Below are 21,405 nucleotides of genomic sequence, written 5' to 3'. Positions count from 1 at the left end.
ACATTGCCTGCCAGAGTTTTTTCAGATTTTTAGCTGTTGCCTGCCAGGGTTTTGCCATGTTTTTGGTACCTGTTCGCGTAGCCACAGATTTTTTTCCTCCAGTATGATTGATCCCCAGATGGTTTCTAATCACAGATGAGATTCAGGTGTGGTTTCACAAATGTCAACGAGGTCATTTTGACCTCGTTGACATGTTTGGTTGATGTTTCAATATAGCTCAAAAGCAGTAGTTTTAAACCAAAAAACAAAGTGAATTGTTTGTCCGTTTGAATTTTAACATTGAAGTGAATGGAGCAGCAAATCTTCGAACATTTTTAGCTCCTAATCTGTTCATAATTCGACAAGGGTTGAAATTATAAAAAAATGCAAAAAAAAAAAAAAAAATTTTTTTTTGAAATTTTTTTTTTTTTTTTCCCTTTTTTCCAAAGACGTATATATACGTCATTGGCAGGCAACAGCTGATTTCTAAATGACGTATATATACGTCTTAGGCAGGCAATGTGTTAACAAATTCAAACAAGGATTATGTGTGATTATGGTGAAACCTAAAACCTGCTGGGTAATCAAACTTAAGAGGATTAGATTCAGCAACCAGGGGTCACCCCGTGTGATCACAAGCCATGACCAAATAACGGGAAAAAGTTCAATGTTGCGGGGGAGGATCGCTCTGTCTATTCCTGTGTGTGTGAATATTGAATATGTGCAGGAATGCAAAGGTTGAGTTAAATCAGCTGTTCCAAACCTTTTCTGAATGCACATTTTGAAAGCGTTCACGGTCCACCTATCTGACCCCTTAAATATGACTCAGTTAATCAATCCTCAGATTGAAATGTACAGTCGCCTCATCCCAGGGTATCAACCTCTTTATTTAACTCTTGATCCTTATCCTGTGAACTTGATCTGTGGACATAATACTTTGTACCTCCTCAGCACATAATGTACTGTAACATCCTGAGAGGAGAAGCGTGTTTCAGAGTGTTGATTTGGTGGCAATATCCTCTAATTCAGCTCTGGCAACAGTAATTGGATTTCTGTCAGAGCGCGGTACAGAGTGGTATTGATTCCTATAATCAGCGTGGCAGAACAACCAACGCGTTGGAAATGTCAGCCTCACCTCCACGGAAGCGAAGAAATAAAGAAGTGATTGACATGGGAAGAAACGGTGGATGAATGCTTCCGATTCTAAACCACAATCAGGATTGCTTTTTTTTTTTTTTTTTGCGTCGTAATTCAGAAGGAGGTAACTACCTCTCCAGTGGCCTTATTAATGTATTAAAGGAGAATTTCCTTTTATGGCATTGGCTCTGCAAAAAGTTAAACGTCTATTAGAGGGTGCATGTGTGTGTCAGGAGCTTATCTCGCTAACTGCTGGACCGATCAGTGCCAAAATGTGTATGCGCGCTGCCAGTAGACTACAGATGTACCTGTAGTCATTATTTTACACATGTTCGATACTTTCTTAAATACTTAACTATAATTTTATAGTCAAAGGTACTGTGATCGTTATTGTCATTTTGGTTCATGGTTAAATACACTGGTGTTTAATAGTGGTGGAATATGACATTGTGAACTTTTCTGAATCGTGGAACTGTAATAGCATATTACATAATATACGCGTGTGTGTGTGTGTGTGTGTGTGTGTGTGTGTGTGTGTGTGTGTGTGTGTGTGTGTGTGTGTGTGTGTGTGTGTGTGTGTGTGTGTGTGTGTGTGTGTGTGTGCGTGCGTGCGTGCGTACGTGCGTGCGTGCGTGCGTAGACCTCCATACACAGGAGTGGGGGCGTGAGAGACCAAAGGAGGCTGCAGAGGACACGGCCCGGTGTCAGGAGGCCGTGGCTGGGGAGGATGACAGTGACACCGATGTCACCTACGGAGAGGTGGAGCAACGACTAGACCTGTTACAAGAGCACCTCAACAGGTCAGCGTTGGGTGGTGCACCCACACGGGAAATATTTAGTAACAATGATTAACCACATGAACCCTAGCGTCCCCATTGTAGAGGTAAAAAAAGGAAGGGACCATGTATGTATTGACCCCTGTAAGAATTACTCAATTTAACTGCTATATGCTTTGTTGACCGGGGGTCAACAAAGTATATAGCAGTTAAATTGAGTTATTCTTTAACAAGGTAAGGTTGAGCATAATGGATCTAGTAAAAGCGTTGGATTTCCTCCTGAAGGAGGAAAGTGAAATGCCGTGTGTTTAGCTTTATGATCGACATTGCAACTTGACGATGTAATAAAAAACACAGTCAAGGGAATAAGCAAAGTCACTTTCTATTCAGCCTCCGACAAGGGTAACTTGAAAACAAAATATTCCCTTATGGGTTGTCCACTCCAAGAAATACAACTATAACGTATAGTTTAAAAATGTGTTCTAACTCAAGTGGATGGCACAGGTCCACACACACACACACACACACACACACACACACACACACACACACACACACACACACACACACACACACACACACACACACACACACACACACACACACACACACCACAAGTATAATGACGACAGTGCATGAACAATATAGTTATAGTGCTTGGTCTGGACCGACCTTAACTCTGGCCATCCGAAGTTTGCAATGTCATCGTTTCAGAATCTGCCATGCCGCCCACGTTGATCCCCTTATGTCCCCAAACGCTGAACCTCTGGTTTAACCCATTGAGACCTGGAACGCATCTCTGTCATTTTTTGATTTGAGCTAAAAAAGCATTATTTTACACTTTGGCTATTCAAAAATAGCAGATATACAAGCTCATAGCGCGGCACCGAGTGCCACGCTACGAGCTTGTAGATCTGCTATTTTTGAAAAATCGTGAAAATGTGTGCAAATCTTTGAATATATATATATTTTTAAGCAAACATTTGTAACTCAAATCTTTGCTTCTGGGGGTCCCTGGAATGAAATATTTTGAGATGGGGTCCGCGGCCAAATACATATACATTTTGGGGTTCTTGACGTGAAAAGGTTTGAGCACCACTGACATAGTAACATAAGTTTTCTCAAAAAACTGTTAGGATTTAGAAGACATTTTGTAGAATCGGCCTCAGCTCTTAATAGTTAAAAGTTGCGTGGTAAACCTTCAGGTTTTTGGCGAGGCAGGCACAGAGCAGGAGGGGGAGGCATGTGATTCTCTGTGCCGGTGCAGATGCGGAGGCGACAGACAGACGGACAGACGGACAGACAGACAGACAGACAGACAGACAGACAGACAAGACATGCATTAGCTATAAATAGCATGTGCCCACGAGACGCATTCTCACACACATCCCAGAGGCTCCTGACGTCACACACAGCCCCAGTGCTGGGATGTCGGTGGGAGATAGAGGTAATGGAGAAATGTCACGCGGATGGCGAGTTTTGGGGGGCGACTTCGTTAAAATGCAGCAAAAGGCACTTTGTCTCAGCTGCCAGACCCTTACTTCTGGATGTCTTTATCGACCGTCATCCACCCTCCCCCGCCCGCTTGATTCTGTCTCTTCAATTTACCGACTTTACCTCGTTTTTTATCTCTCCCCCCCTGCCCGCCTCTCAGCCCTCCTTCTCCATTATTCAGGCAAATTGGCTGCATTGATTTAAGAGACAGAAACAGGCACACCAGAAAAAATATAAAACAGCTGTCATTTGCTTTTGCACTGGTTGTAAGAAAAACATTTTTTAGAGTCATTTGTAATCTTGTATTCCAATAATAGCGATAACAGTAATTGAAATAAAAAATAAGAAATTGATTCTACAATGACAGTTCCACTTAACCACTTAACATGTCATTGTACTGTAGTGAAAATAGATGATCTACAAGCTCGCTATGTGTCACGGATGTGACACGTTGTGAGCTTGTAGGTTTTCAGCTTGAAGATTTTCACCTATAATGACACGACCAAAATAGGGATGGCAGGATGAACTCGGCTAAATTAAATCAGAGTATAGAAGGTTGCAGGCTTCTCAACCAATTAAAAAAAGAATATTAATAAGCCAGCGACATTTCAGTGTGTCAGTTCTGCTTATTTTAACACAGCATCATTCAACACAAGATCAATCTGGTTTCGCATCAGCAAAAAAAAAATGAAAAGAATGAAAGAAACCTGCACTTGATATTAACTTGGCACTCCATTGCATGATTCAGACATATTGTACAGCAGTAGTACAGCAGTGTGGGAGCCACTCATATCTCTCTCATTCATCCAGGTTAGCGCTCCTGTGACCCACTGTACAGGTATAATAGTGTGAGACAACAACTTTGGCCGCTATCCCGGTTCTGCTGAAACAGGCCCCAGCCTTAGTGCTGATTTGCTCCGATAGTTTTTTTTTTGGTAAAAGGATTACAGTGGTGGACAAAGCACTCAACCCCAGTACTCGAGTATAGAGATAGATACTCCTGGTCAAATATGACTCAACTACAAGTGAAAGTGCAAAGTTGCTCTGTCAAATTTGTCCTTCAAGTACTGGAATACATACTTTTAAAAATACTCAAGTACTCAAAAGTACATTTTCCTTTGACTATCACTGCATTGCTGTATTAGCATTTCTGCCATTCCCCCCGAAATTCAAAGATTTTCCAGAAATATCACTATATTTGAAAGAGGGCATAGCATGTAATTCATAATGTACTTTTCCCCTTCCTAGAAATGCAGTGTAGTCAAAAGTAGCCTACAATATTTATCTTTGAAACCTAGTGAAAGGCATAAGTATCCATTCCAACAATACAAATGCTCAAGTTAAGTACAGATACTCAAAGAAATGTACTTGGGTACAGTACTCAAGTAAATGTACTGTACTTCATTTCATTACCGTCCACCACTGACCCCCTGGCAGTGTGAGATTCACTCATATCTCTCCCGTTTATCCAGGTTAGCGCTGCCTGTGGCCCACTGTACAGAATATAATAAATGTGGGACAAGTCAACAGGCCTGGCTGCTGTCCCATCCCGCCTTGTTCTGCTGAAACAGGCCCCATGCAGCCAGAGTGCTGATTTGCTCTGATTGTTTTTTTTGTAAAAGGGTTATACACCAGCGGCTGAGATAAAGGAGACAGAGAGGGCATTCCTCCTCGCTGGGGAACCCTGTCCTGCTGCTTGTTTGCTGTTGCTTCAATCCTTTCCCTTGGCCTGAAAATGACAGTGGAGGAGTAGAGAGAAACACGGCGTTGCCGCTATGTTTTCTTTGGCATATGAGCTGATATGGCAAGGTTCGTCAGTGCGAGGGATTTGACACCTGGCGTAGATGCTTGCGCTTGCACAATGCAAGCTTTTGATGTGAGTCAGGCAGCGTGCACAGCAGAATAAATATTCTTTTAAGATTACTTTTTTTTTTAATCCTGTTTGAAGGTTCCCGTTCAACCAAAGCATTGGTTTATAAAGTAGAGAAGTGTGTGGGAGAATGCAGTTTTTTTTTTCTCTAATGAGATTAACTCCCAGCACCACAAACATTGAGAGTGTGCAAACTGTGCATGTTGATCTCTCCCTTCAAGATTAACCTACTCTTTAAGCCATTACATTGGACAGGGCTATAGAATTAATATTGTAATTTACTGTAAATGTCACCTCTAATAAATTAGATTAGCATTAAAGGACAAAATTGCTTATTTCCCTTGGGTAGCTTTAACATACACTGGTCAAACTGCAGCAATCTGAGGTTCTATGGTTTGATACTCCCTCTAGTGTTGGAAATGAGCATCAACACCGCTCTTAAGTAACAAGATTAAATTGTTAGCTACCGTCTGGCAACCGGTCCATGACATCAAGGAGATAGGCAATGGTTATGGGAACTGGGGAGCAGGAGATGTCTTTGGCAATCAAGATTTAAGAGAAGCTGTGGTGATGACTTTGTGGTGTGACAGTGTCTGTGCAAAACGCTATATTTGTAAATGTCTAAAAGTTCACCCAGAGGCTAAATGTAACACATGGATTAAAGTTCTCAGTCGCCAAGACTGATTTCAGTCATTTGGATTCCATGGAAGCCAGCACGTCTTCTATGGAAGCATGTTGCGCAGCAAAAATAGCCGATCTACAAGCTCTCAATGCGTCTGCGACGCATTGAGAGCTTGTAGAAAGGCTATTTTCGGTTATTGTCAGATTAGAGCATTTGAAGTGGTCAAACTAGCAATATGTTCAGAAGCATCTTCCATCATATCTTAATCGTCTCGGATATTTCATAGAGAAGCAACGGTTAAAGCCTCAATCTGTGATTTCTTCACATGGTTGGCAGTATGTAGAACAGCAGGAACAATATTACTAAAGCATCCTAATTGTACATATTGTATTCTTTGTTTAGGAATTGGCGCTAGTGTGTGTCCTTACACACGGTTTCACAAATCGCACATTAGGACATTTTCAGTCGTGAGATTTAAACTAGCTTTAATCCATGGTAACAACATACAGTACATAATGACAGATGGTTGTAGTGATGGTTGAGAATGGTTTGGTGCAGTGGTTCTCAAAGTTGGGCCCGGGACCCCCAGGGGTCATTGAGGGAGTTCCAGGGGGTCCCCAGCAATATTAGCCAAGGTAGCGTCAAAACCAGTTTAACCACTTCAACCCTATAATCGTCAGCTATTTGAAAATAGCCGATTGACAACAGAATCACATCACTCCGCGTTGTCAGATAGTAGATCTGCTATTTTCGAAAAACATTTTGGAAATAAATTGCTATATCTTAACATGTTAATCTTGTATGGGGGTCCCTGTGACAAGATGTTTTCTGATGGGGGGTTCCGTGAATAAATACATATTACATATTACATACATACAACATATTAATTTGCTGGTCCTTCTCATGAAAAGTTTGAGAACCACTGGTCTGGTGAATGTGTGTAAGATGAGACTTTATGAGACGGAAATCCAGTTGTTACATTCAGCCAGTAGCAAAATAAGGATGTAAAGATAGACCAACAACAAGTAATGGTATCACTATACACGTGTCTGACACTGTGCTTCAGTGTTGTGTTCTTTGCCTCTTGACTGTAATTATGTTTGTCATTCTGTGTCGCCTTGCACAGACTAATCTAATGTATCAGCAGTGTCACCTCTGTAACTGGAGCAGATCAGCTGTGATTAATTAAATTTGGTTATGTGATCACACACACACAGGTGTGGAAGAATAACGTCAGCCTGCATAGAGAATACTAGTGGAACGGTAGGGCAGAGTTTCCCCAGGCGACTTATTTTTACAACAAGATTATTGTTGAAAACATTTGTGACACATTTTGAACACAAATCTTTCTCATGGGGCCCCCCGGTCTCAAAATCTTTACAGATGGGGGTCAGTGTGTTGATTTTGGCAGCACATTTTGATGGAATTTTCTATTTTTCTATTAGCCATAGTACTATTAGTCATAGTTTTAATCGACGCAATTAACACTGATGGGGGTCCGCGGCCAAATTTGGGGGTCCTTGACATGAAGATGTTTGAGAAGCAGCTTGCTAGCTCCTCATGCATAGAAGAAGGCATGAGCATAAGGTTCTGGGCTCTCCCTAGGCTGGCAGAGGGAGAGTAGCGCCCATGATTACATAGGTTATTGGCACTGGGTGAAAAATGGGTTACAAAATTGTGGAATTAAAAAAAAAACATGTTTGAGAACCACTGTGTTGCCATAGCTGAATGGGTAGAGGGCCCATTTGGGAAGCAGAAGGTCCCAGGTTTGATTCTCCTTGAGCACTCCTTTAAACATGATGGCAAATAGTAGTTCACAATATTACGATGAACTGGAGGAAATATAAATGTAATTATTTGTATTTTTTCCTTTCCTAGACTGGAGTCTCAGATGACCTCAGACATCCAAGCAATCCTTCATCTGCTCCAGAGACAAGTTGTGTCCGGCCCTCCGGCTTACAGCACCGTCACCTCCAGCCCTGAGTACCACAGGCCGGCTGTTCTGGTCCAGCCCGTGTCCGTCATCCAGACAGAGCTGAGCCTCAGCCCTGCCCCGCCCCAGCCCCAGGTACACTGATAGCCCTAACACCAAGGGGCAACAAGTCTTTTTCTTTTTTTTTCTTTTTTTTTCAAGCTTAACCCATTAAGACCGGGAACGCATCGGTGTCATTTTTTGATTTCTGTGCAATTTGTGTGCAAATCTTTGAATATATGTTTTTTAAAGTAAACATTTGTCAAATATTTTGTTCCAGGCACTGGAAGCAAAGATTTCAGTTAAAAATGTTAAAATAAAATAAAAATATGTGTATTCAAAGATTTTCACAAATGTTCAAGATTTTTCAAAAATAGCAGATCTACAAGCTCGCTATGAGCTTGTAGATCTGCTATTTTTGAATAGCCAAAATTTAAAATAATGGTTATAGCTCAAATCCAAAATGACACAGATGCGTTCCCGGTCTTAATGGATTAAGCTCTGTATTTTGATCGTAATCACTGCTATAGACAAGTGTTTCTCAGCCTTTTTGCCCCCCCCCCCCCTCTCACACACCCAATTAAAATGTAAGCTTTGTTTGTATTGTGTATTGTGTTGCTTATATAATTTAGAAAACATCTCATCGATTTCCAAATATCAGATTTTACATTCAACTAGACTGTTAGAATGTGATTATTATGCAATGATTAGCGTACCTCCCAGGGAGAGAGAGACTGTTACGATTATAAGTAGAATTGTATATGGATGTCAGGCCCTGTCGCATCATATCCCAGGGCCTAACATCCCTGTCACACAGTGCTGTGAGAGGGGCCTGGTGTGACAGGGCCTGACATCCCTGTCACAGGGATGTCAGGCCCTGTGTGTCAAGGCCCTGTGTGTCAAGTCAGGGTCAGTGTCAGTGTCAGGGTCAGTATCATGTCATGATCAGTATCAGTATCGTGTCAGTGTCATGGTCAGTGTCGTGTCAGTGTCATGGTCAGTATCACATGGTGAACTTGTGTTCTGTTTGACATGTATGTCCTCTGCTTCTCCGACATTGGTGCTCACTGGTCGCCCGTAAAAAGACACAGAACCAACCCAAAGAACCCTGCCCAGTCCTCCTCCACACTGACACTTTCCCGGACGCGACTTTTGTTGAACTGCTAGAGGGGGACGCCGTCTCGGAGCACAGACACGAGCGAAACAACCACGTTGACTCTCTAGAGCTGCACCAACAGCATGCGGCGAGAGCTCCTTTCCCATCCGTGCGGCAAGCCTCGCTCCCCGACGTCACGCCTCCTTCACCAACACCGCCGCCGCCAGCGCCACCACCCAGCGGCTCAGGAATGATGGGACTCCACAGGCCGGTTTCTGATCCTGGGCTTCCAGGGATGTAGGCCAAGCTGCCTCTGGCCTCGTCCAGCTGACTACCCACCCCGACGCTACAGAAGACTCGGAGGTCCGCTCAAGTTTGACTCAGGGTTCAAAGAAAGAGACTCAATATGCAAAGGATATTTAAAAAACAAAAGAAAAAAAACTCTAGACTTTCTTCCATTCCTTGTCAGAATAAACCCCTCTCCCCCTTACCCCCAGTACCTTACAATTCTCTGATTTAGATGTATAAAGTCCATTTATACAGAGGTATTTATACACTATATTACTAACATATGTATAGTAATCATTTGCCGTGTACATATTTGTAAATAGAACACTGCCAGCAATGTGAGGCACTGCACGTGCCCTTTCTAAAAGAGATATGCATGTGGTTTTGTTTTGTTTTTGTCGCATGTTCCACGCACAGCACTAATTACTGGGCAATCGGGCGTGATCTTGGCATGCTTACAGACTACTGTAGCTAGCAAGTCTCCTTTTTATACAACATTTCAAGACATCCCTCTCAGCTCTAAAATACAGTGACACACACACGGTTTCAAAGTTCACCTATTTTCAGCAGCTCGTAAAGACACCATGCAATGTGTTTAGCAAGCTACTTAGCGGCTGATAGTCTGGGGTGTACAGTATATCACTCTTTATCACATGCCCAGCCTTTATTTGGCCCTGTCGGAGGATTGATGAAAAGATCGAGAGGCCGATAACTGATATCAGCCCTAGGGCTGATAACTGATAATTATGGTTGATAATTGATGTCAACCCTAGGGCCACAAAGCACTGAACGGTCACCGCGAGTGACCTTGTTGCGGAAGGAACTCAGCATATCAAACATGGCTGCCACTGCTGCTACAGAGATCAAATGTTATTTTCTCGTTGTCTTTGTGATTTGAATAATGCCCGATTTATACTAGGTTGTGCGCTGCGTCGTGCACCGAAGATCTGCAAGCTCACACAGCTTGTAGTTCTGATATTTTGGGTGTACGACACCAGCGCGCATCTAAGTACTATAAATCAGGCCATAAGGCTATGGTTGTGCGATCAACCAATTATCACCCAGGCATTCGTTGTTGTTGCCCTTTGTAACTAACCTCAGGGAACAGCGAATGCCCAGTTATGCATACTCTATGTATAGTGCCTACTGGTACACTGCATTAACGCAGCTGTTAACCAACCGACCCGGACAGTATAATCAACCCTGGCAAATGTACTGAAAAAGTCATAACAATACTCATGTAAATTGGTTGTGCGAACATCCCGTAGCAACATCAAACGCACACAGATTAATGAAAGCAATAATGTTATCACAGGAAAATCAATTAAAATTGTGATTATGTGTCCAGAGATGCATAGAAATTACAGTGACTACTGAACTACTTTTATGCTAACTGATTCCCCCCAAAAACTAAATAACTGCAGGTTATGGCGTCCATGTTCTGAAATTTCCCGCTTCGGCAAATGTGAAGACAAGCGTGGTGCTGTTCAGATACCCTTCCTAGCTTCTCCCTTCACTTTACAACAACTCAGTCTGACAAATCAATATTTAACGTCGGGTATTTCGTGATTTAGTTTTTTAAACATACGACATCAAATACATATAATTACCATGTAACCAAATGCATAGTATCAACTTTATGTAATGCATGGCCAAGAGGTATTCCACTCTGATGGAAAAATACTTTGAATATTTTTCATAGTGGGAAATGACAATGGACATCCCAACATGATAGCTTGGTGAGTCGGGTCTGTCATTCATGCATGCTTAAGGTCTTCCATTATCTTATTAAATACACTTTTTGTAAAGGGAAAAATATATATATTTCAGCCAAGTGGGAAAAAAATGCCGTTGTGGTATCTGGAGAAAAATAATATCCAGGAAAAAAAAGTGAAAAAGATAGCTCACATTTTGGGCTGAGCACGTAGCTCACCTTCTAATAGCCTTAGCTTTACTAGCCTGCTCTAGCCTTTACATGTAAACCCCTATGGTCCATGCAGAAAAATAACATTTTACTGTGGTCCTATTCAAACACACTCAATGTATTGCATGAAGGCCTCACCTGACGCAATTATCAACGCTTTTCAAATGCCTGTTTGTCACAAGTACCAATACATAAGCTTAATAAAAAAGAGAGATTTAGAAATAATGGTTCTACCTATTTTTCTAAAAGAAATGCCTAATTTGCCATTATTTTTTCTATGTACCTTTGTTTAACCCATTAAAACCGGAAAAGCATCTGTCATTTTAGATTTTTGCGTTTCAAAACGTGCAGACACATACAAGCGCACAGGACGTCAATTTGTGCCGCGCTGCGAGCTTGTACATCTGCTAGTTTTGAAAATATTCGAAAAATCTTGTGAGAACTACTGATTTAGAAGGCATTTGTAGAATCGGCCTCGGGTCTTAATGGGTTAACTGTGTTTTTAGAAGCCCCCCTTTGGTGTAAGAATGGTGTGAACTGATAAAGACACAGTGATAAATGCATAGAGCTGTGGTGAATGCAACACGCATCCTGTAAATGTAGCGCATTAATGATTACCATGACCGTGAACTGCTGAGGTTGGGTGTTGCATTTTTTTGTTTTTGTGGAAGTCAAAATTACACTTTTATTTTTGTTTTGTCCTACACCGATTTGACAGTGCTTTTCCAGTGTTGGTTCTGAGACTAGGGGCCCTTTTATTAAATTAAAAGTTTCTTTGACTTAGTTTGTAGTATTGTACCATGATGCCATTTAAGAAGATGATGCAACCCTTATTGTAATCACAGCATGTCAATCTGTTGTTTATTTGATATATCACCCAAAACAATTTGAGAAACTAATTGTGATATACTGGTTTTGAAACCATGACTATTATTTCATTTACAATTTAGGCATCTAGCAGACACTCTTAAATGTTATGAACCCTAGTAGTCAACAACACAACTACATGCTTAACTAGGATAACAGGAAAACATCAAACCTAGCGTCTGTCTGAACAACATGCTATCTAAATAACATTTCTAGAATTTGGGATCAAGCAAACAGTAGGCCTATGTGTTTATATAACATATGTGAACAACTAAGCAACATACATCTGCATAGTGTAACAAGCATCTATACTCGGTATGTTATTAATCTATTTACTCAACTGCAATATTCTCATACAGTACATGCGCATCACATCTGTGCCAAAGAATATTTGGTAAATGAGGCCCCTGGTGAAGACTCACACATCCCCATCACCTGCAGTTTTGTTTTATTTTGTTTAGTTTTTGCATCGTTCAGATGGAGTGTAGACAGACGGGAAACCGAGGGCAGAGAGACAGGAGAGATATGCGAGACAAGACACCAGAGAGTCTGATTCAAACTCGGGCTTCGCAATTCACAAGGAGCATGCGATCAGCGCACTGAACTGGTTGAGCCACCAGGCACCCCTACAGTACCTGCAATGTGTTTGAGATTATATACTGCACTATGTATAGCATTCCAAAATGAGACATGCACCATTTAAGGGGAGAAGCAACAGCTATTCTACTCTAACATTATAGCTGGTGTGACAGTAACAAAGCTCATAGTAGTAACATGTTTAAGATCATAGATGTTTAGCCTACATTATAAAGAATCCATCATATTAACGGGGGACGCATTTCAGTCAGTGTTTCTCCAAGTGGATTATGTGGCATTTTGGAATCACAGCCTTCATGTTTATTTTCCTTCTTATTTTGAAAGCATTATGTTTGGCATTTGTATGCTTTATTTTATATGGGTCAGTGTAGAGAGACAGGAGACCAAGGGCAGAGAGAGAAAAGAGACACACGAGACAAGACGGGTTGGATTCGAACCCCGGTCCTCCTCGTGCCCACTAGGAGTATTATGGTCTGTGCACTGACTGGTTCTCAACTCGATAACTAATTACTTTTCTGTTCAACCAGGTGTTCAGTGCACACAGACTCCCTGAAGTAGCATGACAGGAGTTAACATCTGGTTTAGATACTTGTATCATGTGTTTCAAACCCACCAAACACCATCTCAATCAATTCAAGAAATTCCAACTGCTGGGTTTACGCAAAACATGGGGTTGTTTCTCTTTGTTTCTTTGAGCACCAATGTAGAACAAAAGTTGAGTCCAATGACTGAGGAATTGACTTCTGGACTTTCATGGGATTTGCAAACTTTTGCACAGAGGTTTAGAAATCTTGCTGTACTGGATATAAATGTCACTTTTTAAATCTAGTGCTGTTCACAGTTGTTTTTATGCATTTTTTTTATGTTTGCCACTGTATTTTATACAATGCAACACTTAACAGCTGATTTGAATGTTTCTGTTCCTGACTATATTTTAAAGAAATTAATATTGTGTACATACTACTGAGACGTTTGCGCAATTGTACAAACTAAAGCAAAGCACCCTTCGGGCGTTTCCAAACTTCCTACATGTACCTGACCCTTCCAAGTCCCCGCCCCCTTGACCTGTAGCCCCTAACACTGCCGCCCCGCCTCCCAGCTCTCCCCATCACCTTCCAGTATAATCTATATTTGTGATCATGTATGTACATGTAGCCAGCAATGTAGTTTTATTTCTGAAAAGAAGAACTCGTTGGAGAATTTGTTATGAATGCAGAATGTTATTTTATTATCAAAACAAACATTTGTTTGAATCACTTACAGATAATTAAAGCAGGTCCTTATAAACAAGGTTGTCTGTTATTCCCTCATCAACCATTATAAAAATTCTTAGTATAAGGGAAGACTTATACTAAGAGTCAAGTTTACAAAATGTAAGTTGTAAAATAAAAATCACACCCTGTGTGAAGGAAGCGGTGCCTTTGATGAGTTTATTTAATTGGGCTATATATGAACTAGAGAAACAATGTTAGATCCCTGTAAATTTATTCCAAAAATGTGTTTTACTTAACTCTGCCTCCTGGTGGCTGCACACTGCGTGTGCCGTGCTCAAACATACATACATACATACATACATACATACACACAGACACGGTCAAATGAAGAGCGGTTGGCACTGCTAAAAAGTCAGACTATACTGATGTTTGCTTTAAAAAACATATACATTCAAAGATTTAAAAGAAAAAATAGCAGATCTACAAGCTCATAGCGCGACACTCGGTGCCGCGCTATAAGCTTGTAGATCTGCTATTTTTGAATAGCCAAAAGTATAAAATAATGATTATAGCAAAAAAATAAACTCTTACAATAGAAACAAGTCCCAGGACTTTTTTTGTGTTATCATTTTAGCTTTAATGTCTTGACTCTTTACTGTATTTCTTACTAATAAAGTATTCAATATCAATCCATCAAACCACTAGAGGGCTGCATTGTTCCATGTTGAAGTTTGCTGCAGCCTTTCTCACTTTGTGGGTCTTTTTGTGTGAACAAAAGAATGTAGACATGTGCAGTGATGTATTTGAGGTACTTTTACTTTACTGGAGTATTTCCAATTGTCTGTACTTTTCCTTCTACTCCACTACATCTCGGAGGCAAATATTGTACTTTTACTCCACTGCAATTATTTAAAAACTTTAGTTACTTTGCAGATGTAAATTATTACATACAATAAACATTAACCACTTTAGCCCTATTTTATACCTCGGCTATTTGAAAATAGCCTATCTGCCATTTTCAAACATTTTTGTATTTTTACTTTTGGTACTTTAAGTGTATTTTGATGCCTATACTTTTGTACTTTTACTCAAGTAACATTTTGAACACAGGCCTTTCACTTGTAACAGAGTATTTTTATATTGTGGTATTGCTACTTTTACTTCAGTAAAATATCCGAGTACTTCTTCCACCACTGTGAGTGAGTGAGTGTGAATGAATGAATGAATGAATAACATTTTTATTTTCAGTCTCCTGCAGCAGACCATTATGTCTCTCACTCTGTGTTCACAATGTTTGCTAGATGAGCACATTGTTGTCTTTACTTTGAAAGTGAGATCGTAGGTTTTAAACTTAATCTCTCCATCTAGTTTCCAGGTAATCATGCTCCTCACTGTATACAATACGTCATGGTCAAAAACAATAGAGCACCGAAGTCTGTAATTTACACATCCTACCTGGTTCGTAGTTTTCCACCCCCGTTCTGAATCCCCATAGACGTGTTTAATATCGCGTCAAATAAGAACTGTGTTCCAAAAATAAACAAATGACCCCGGCGGTTTTACTCTTATGGATATGAAGCATCAACTGGCGGTGAGAAAACGATAATGTTACTTCTAGACAGGAGGGATTTCAGAAAAAAGGCCTTCTATAAGGAGGTTAGAGGCATTTGGGGGTAAAAGTTGGGAACAAGGCCATTTTACATAATTCAAGGGTGCTGAATCAGAAAAACACGGTTCCCAAGCAAAATTCTTAGTGCTTAACCTCCTAATTTGCATATCAAAATGGCTGCCGATTTTGAAGTATTTCTTAAATAACTCTATAACAAAGCAATCAAATCTGACAAATAAAGTGTATATATTTATATTATGAGGGTCAGACAATGTGTGGAAGGTATTTATAATGTAATATATGTAAATAAATATGCAAATTAGAGGCCACTATTACAGAAAACGGTTTCATACTTAAAGTGATTCATCCGCATCCCCCTTATTACTCTCCGCCAGGAGAGTATTGTTATCACTGCGTTTTCACTTTCTAAACATGACACACCGATTGGTCAAGCCTCACGTGACACGTGAAATACTGTGATCTGATTGGCTAGTGACGCCACCGGGCCTATATATACATGGCATCACTCTGACAGTGTCTCCGCCACTGTCAGAGTGAGGTAAGACGGGAACCATGAAATGTTACATAATGATACATAATTGGCAGATAGGACAGATAGGACATTTATATAGACAGGAGGGATATGACATAGGACACTTATACAGACAGGAGGGATAGGACACTCACACAGACAGAACGGAAGAGGACACTTACCCAGACAGGTTGGATAGGACACTTACATATACAAGAGGGATAGCGACCTATAAATACATGTGTCACTGTGATAAGCCAGATTCCAATACAGAAAATCCGGCCACTAGCTCACTCCCAGACCTTCGAACCGGAAGTAGTCAGGTAGTCGCGGTCCAATTGTTCCTATCTGTCTTATTGGACAGATAGGACAGATAGGACACTTATATAGACAGGAGGGATATGACACTTACATAGACAGGACGGATAGGACACTTACACAGACAGGACGGAAGAGGACACTTACCCAGACAGGATGGATAGGACACTTACATATACAAGAGGGATAGCGACCTTCGCGACCTTCGAACCAACACAAGTCTTCTGGCGGAGAGTTGTGCTCCGAGGAGCACTTTTTCTAGTTTTATTTTATTTCTACTTATCTGTATTTTTACCATCCTTAAGACATCTAAAATACATATTTAGATCATGGAAAAATCCTGGTACATTTGGCCCCTGATGACCAAAAAATAAATTGCCCCCATGTATAACTCACCCCCAGAATGAGTTAGAGCCACAGAACTGGTACTGATAACTGAACACAAACTACTTTCAACACAACTATATAGAGTGGCATGGGGATGGCTATAGGTACACTTAGACGGCCAACAGGGACTAGCTGAAATGTATTAAGCCCCGCCCCTCTGTGTTCCTATTGGCTGGGCTTTAAACAGCCATAACTCCAATTCCCAGCATCGAAAACCTATGAAACTTCCTAGATGCGCTTAGACGGCCAACAGGGAAAGGCTGAAATTGTTTAAGCTATGTAGCCTAACTTTTCAGTTGATTGCCATACAGGCTTGTGTCCCCCCCCCACCCCCGATGGGCCCTGCCTAGTACAGCCTAGTCCAGCCTATTACTGCCTAGTCCTAGGACTAGGCTAGACCTGGGTGTACTAGGCTTTACTGTACTAGACTCTGCTGGGCTCTAATAGTCTGTTTTCAGCTCTAGCAGGCTTTGCTAGGCTGTACTTGGCTTTATTAGGCTATAGAAGGCAGTACTTTACTTTGGCCTACACATGTTCATGCAAAACTATTGGTGGTGCACACACAAACTATTGCCCGTGTACACAGTGGTTAATCCCAATGGTCTGAGTATCTACAGGGCTGACAAGGGACTAGCACAGCCTAGTTCAACCTAATAGAGCCTAGTACAACCTAGTCTTAACTAGTCCAGTCTGTTCCATGCTAGTATAGCCTATATCGCCGTCCCCTAGTCTGTTCCATCAAAAGGCTGGACTAGGCTAGACCTGGGTGTACTAGGCTTTGATGGTGTAGTCTCTACTGGTCTCTAATAGACTGTTTTAAATTCCAGTAGGCTGTGCTGGTCTGTACAATGCTATATTAGGCTGTACAAGGCAGATCTGTACTATGGTCTACAAAGGTTCATGCAAAACTATTGATCGTGCACACACAAGCTATTGCCCGTGTTCACAGTGGTTAGTCCCAATGGTCTGAGTATCTACAGGGCTGACAAGAGCCTAGCACAGCCTAATAGAGCCTAGTATAGTCTAGTACATCCTAATCTATCCTAGTCCAGCCTTATCAGTCCTAGCATAGCCTTGTACCCCCTCCCCTATTCTGTTCTCCCAAAAGGCTGGACTAGTCATGGGTGTACTACTGTAGGTTGTACTATACTAGACTCTACTGGTCTATAATAGGCTGTTTTAAGCTCTAGTATGCTGTGCTAGGCTGTACTAGGCTCTATTAGGCTGTGCAAGGCAGATCTGTACTATGGTCTACAAAGGTTCATGCAAAACTATTGCTCGTGCACACACAAGCTATTGCCCGTGTACACAGTGGTTAGTCCCTATGGGTTGAGGATCTACAGGGCTGACAAGAGCATAGTACAGCCTAATATAGCCTATTAGAGTCTAGTACAGCCTAGTACAGCCTCATCTATCCTAGTCCAGCCTTATCAGTCCTAGCATAGCCTGGTACCCCCTCCCCTATTATGTTCTCCCACCAGGCTGGACTAGGCTAGACCTGGGTGTACTAGGTTTTACTGTACTAGTCTCTGCTGGGCTCTAATGGTCTGCTTTCAGCTCTAGCAGCCGTTGCTAGGCTTTACTGGGCTCTATTAGGCTATAGAAGGCAGTACTTTACTTTGGCCTACATATGTTCATGCAAAACTATTTCTTGTGCACACACAAGCTATTGCCCGTGTACACAGTGGTTAGTCCCTATGGGTTGAGGATCTACAGGGCGGACAAGAGCCTAGTACAGCCTAATAGAGCCTATTAGAGTCTAGTACAGCCTATTACAACCTAGTCTAGCCTAGTCCGGCCTGTTCCATGCTAGTATAGCCTATACCACCCTCCCCTAGTCTGTTCTCCCAAAAGGCTGGACTAGTCTTGGATGTACTAGGCTGTACAGTACTAGACTCTACTGGTCTCTAATAGGCTTTTTAGCGGCTCTAGCCGCTCTATACCTGACTTTGTCCGTGTGCGTCAACGTTCTGATTGGTCAGGTGCGTCAACAAAGTCATTGGTCAAGCTTCACGCGACACATGGCTATAAACACATTATAAACACATATCAATGACAAAATGTATCAAAGGCGCCGCTACCTTCACACAGGGTGTGATTTTTTTAATCTCTAGTAGGCTTTGCTAGGCTGTACTAGGCTATATTAGGCTGTACAAGGCAGATCTGTACTATGGTCTACAAAGGTTCATGCAAAACTATTGCTCGTGCACACACAAGCTATGGCCTGTGTACACAGTGGTTAGTCCCTATGGTCTGAGTATCTACAGGGCTGACAAGGGACTAGTAAAGCCTAATAGAGAGTATTAGAGTCTAGTACAACCTACTCTAGCCTAGTCCAACCTGTTCCATGCTAGTATAGCCTATAGAAATGATTTCATGTGCATGCCATAAGCAATGCACAACACGTCGTTGCAAATGCCGGAAATCTGGGTTACGATGCACAGCCATGTGTGCATGTCAGCAACGGAGTGATGATCAACCTCCTTGTATGAATGTGGTCTAGTGTCTAGACTTTCGTTCAACAATGGCCAATACAGTATCTTTAGAGTACTAAACCGTTATCTGTTATGGGGGCCGCTATTTTGCATATTTCGGAGTAGGCTGATTATTATATTATATTATATTATCATATTATATTACTTACAAATTCTTTACTCACATTGTAGAAAATGTATATAGACACTTCATTTGTCAATTTTGCTTGCCTGGCCACAGAGTTATTGAAGATAAAGGTGCGAATTTGCCAATTTGGCAGCCATTCAAATATGCAGATTAGAAGGTCAAAAACTAAACATTTAGCATGGGGAAAAAGTATGTATTTTAGATGTCCTAAGGATGGCAAAAATACAGATAATTAGGAACAAAATAAGGGGGATGCACCTTTTGCACCGTTTGAGTACTACGGTACATCATTTTATGTAATGGTGGCCTCTAATTTGCATATTTATTTACATTTATTACATTACAAATATCTTCCACACATTGTATGACCCTCAGAACATAAATATATACACTTTATTTGTCAGATTTGCTTGCTTTGTTATAGAGTTGTTTAAGAAATACTTCAAAATTGGCAGCCATTTTGATATGCAAATTAGGAGGTTAAGCACTAAGAATTTTGCTTGGGAACCGTGTTTTTCTGATTCAGCACCCTTGAATTATGTAAAATGGCCTGGTTTCCGACTTTTACCCCCAGATGCCTCTAACAATCACATATTTCAGAAATCCCACCGGTCTATTCCGCCGAATTAGTTAAATTTTCGCCAGAAACAGACTGTATCAAATATAAGTGACTGACTATCATAAACGATACAGAACCTCCTCCCTGACAATATCACCGAGACAGTTTGTTTATTTTTGGACCACAATTCTTATATGAGACGATTCTAAGATGACCCAATGTTATTCTCCATAGAGAAATGACTTTACGAACCAGGGGATGAACGAGTGACGTCAGGACTTCTGTACTCTATGGCTGAAACCATGTATGTCCCAAGTCTTAATTGATGATTGCCATTGGAGCCTCTATATCAGGGCTGCCAACCCTCCTGGATTCTGCACAAGTCTCCTTGATTTCAACCACATCTCCTCGAGGACTCCTTGATTGTCAATTCTCCTTGATTTGGTATCAAACTCCCACAATTCACCAGAACACAGGAAATTACATGTTAAAACGTTTCTGGAGGACGACCCCCCAGACCCCCTGCTTCGGGGGTTGTGGTCAGTGCATGGAATCATACAGAGATATTCACTTTATGAATGGTTATTTTAAAGATGGGTATTCAATTATATCAGTCATCAAATACATTTCTGTTTTTAGCGGCGCTAGCGGATCCTGCTCTATACCTGACTTTGTCCGTGTTCACCGTCAACGTTCTGATTGGTCAGACCCGTCAACAAAGTGATTGGTCAAGCTTCACGTGACACATGACTATAAACACATTATAAACACATATCGATGACAAAATGTATCAAAGGCGCCGCTACCTTCACACAGGGTGTGATTTTTTTATACAATGTTGGTTACATCCAACACACCTAATATGGGATTGCTTCCCTAATGGTTAAAACCTTTCAGTGGACAAACCTAATATTGGGTTTTCTTCCTAACAGTTAAAACAGGGGTCTTCAACAGGGGGTCCGGGACCCCTACCTAGGGGGTCCTTAGAGCTACTACAGGGGGTCCGCCAAATCTTTGTGTGATAGGATTTTGTTTTTTTTATATTAACTACTTGAACCCTAGAATTCCTTTTCTGAGGAGAACATCAGCCGAAAATAGCAGATCTACAAGCTCACAACGCTTCGCGCTGCGAGGCGTTGAGAGCTTGTAGATCTGCTATTTTTGGCAAAGAGGTATAGGTGTAGAGGGGGAAAAAAGAGCAGACAAAGTAACAAAAAAAAAGTTTTAATCTGAAATACAATTTTATACAATATAGAGTAGGGGGTCCCTGCTTCATCTCTCTCTCAGCTATGGGGGTCCTTGGCCTGAAAACGTTGCGGACCCCTGAGTTAAAGGAGGAGTTCACCCAAAAAATGACTTATTTTCTATCAATTGCACACCCTATGAAGCCTTGAATCCATGGATTCTTTTTTGTTTTTGTCGCATTCCTAAGCTAATAATTTGATTCCCGTCTCCTATCGGCTAATGTATCCGGTAGGAGACACAAAGTAGATTATTTGTGTCTCCTACCGGAAATACACACGTCATCAAATTATTGTCTTA

General features: G+C 41.3%; 1 protein-coding gene across 1 annotated transcript in view; it reads left to right on the top strand.

Annotated features, from left to right (window-relative positions):
- The window catches only part of LOC311040547 (voltage-gated inwardly rectifying potassium channel KCNH7-like), a gene marked incomplete at both ends in the record, with an annotated part of 127,269 nt that extends 118,022 nt beyond the window's left edge, over positions 1 to 9,247 (top strand). The window contains 3 exons of the mRNA XM_084050878.1: positions 1,757 to 1,916; positions 7,757 to 7,946; positions 8,936 to 9,247. Coding sequence (XP_083907004.1) covers positions 1,757 to 1,916; positions 7,757 to 7,946; positions 8,936 to 9,247 — 662 coding nt within the window. The remainder of the gene's footprint in view (positions 1 to 1,756; positions 1,917 to 7,756; positions 7,947 to 8,935) is intronic.
- Positions 9,248 to 21,405: the final 12,158 nt, after the last annotated feature.

The sequence above is a fragment of the Gymnoscopelus microlampas genome (genome assembly GCF_963454915.1).
Source record: "Gymnoscopelus microlampas genome assembly, chromosome: 24".
Classification (NCBI taxonomy): Eukaryota; Metazoa; Chordata; class Actinopteri; order Myctophiformes; family Myctophidae; genus Gymnoscopelus; species Gymnoscopelus microlampas.
Note: the sequence above shows the minus strand (reverse complement) of the source record. Positions and strands in the feature narration are given on the sequence as shown.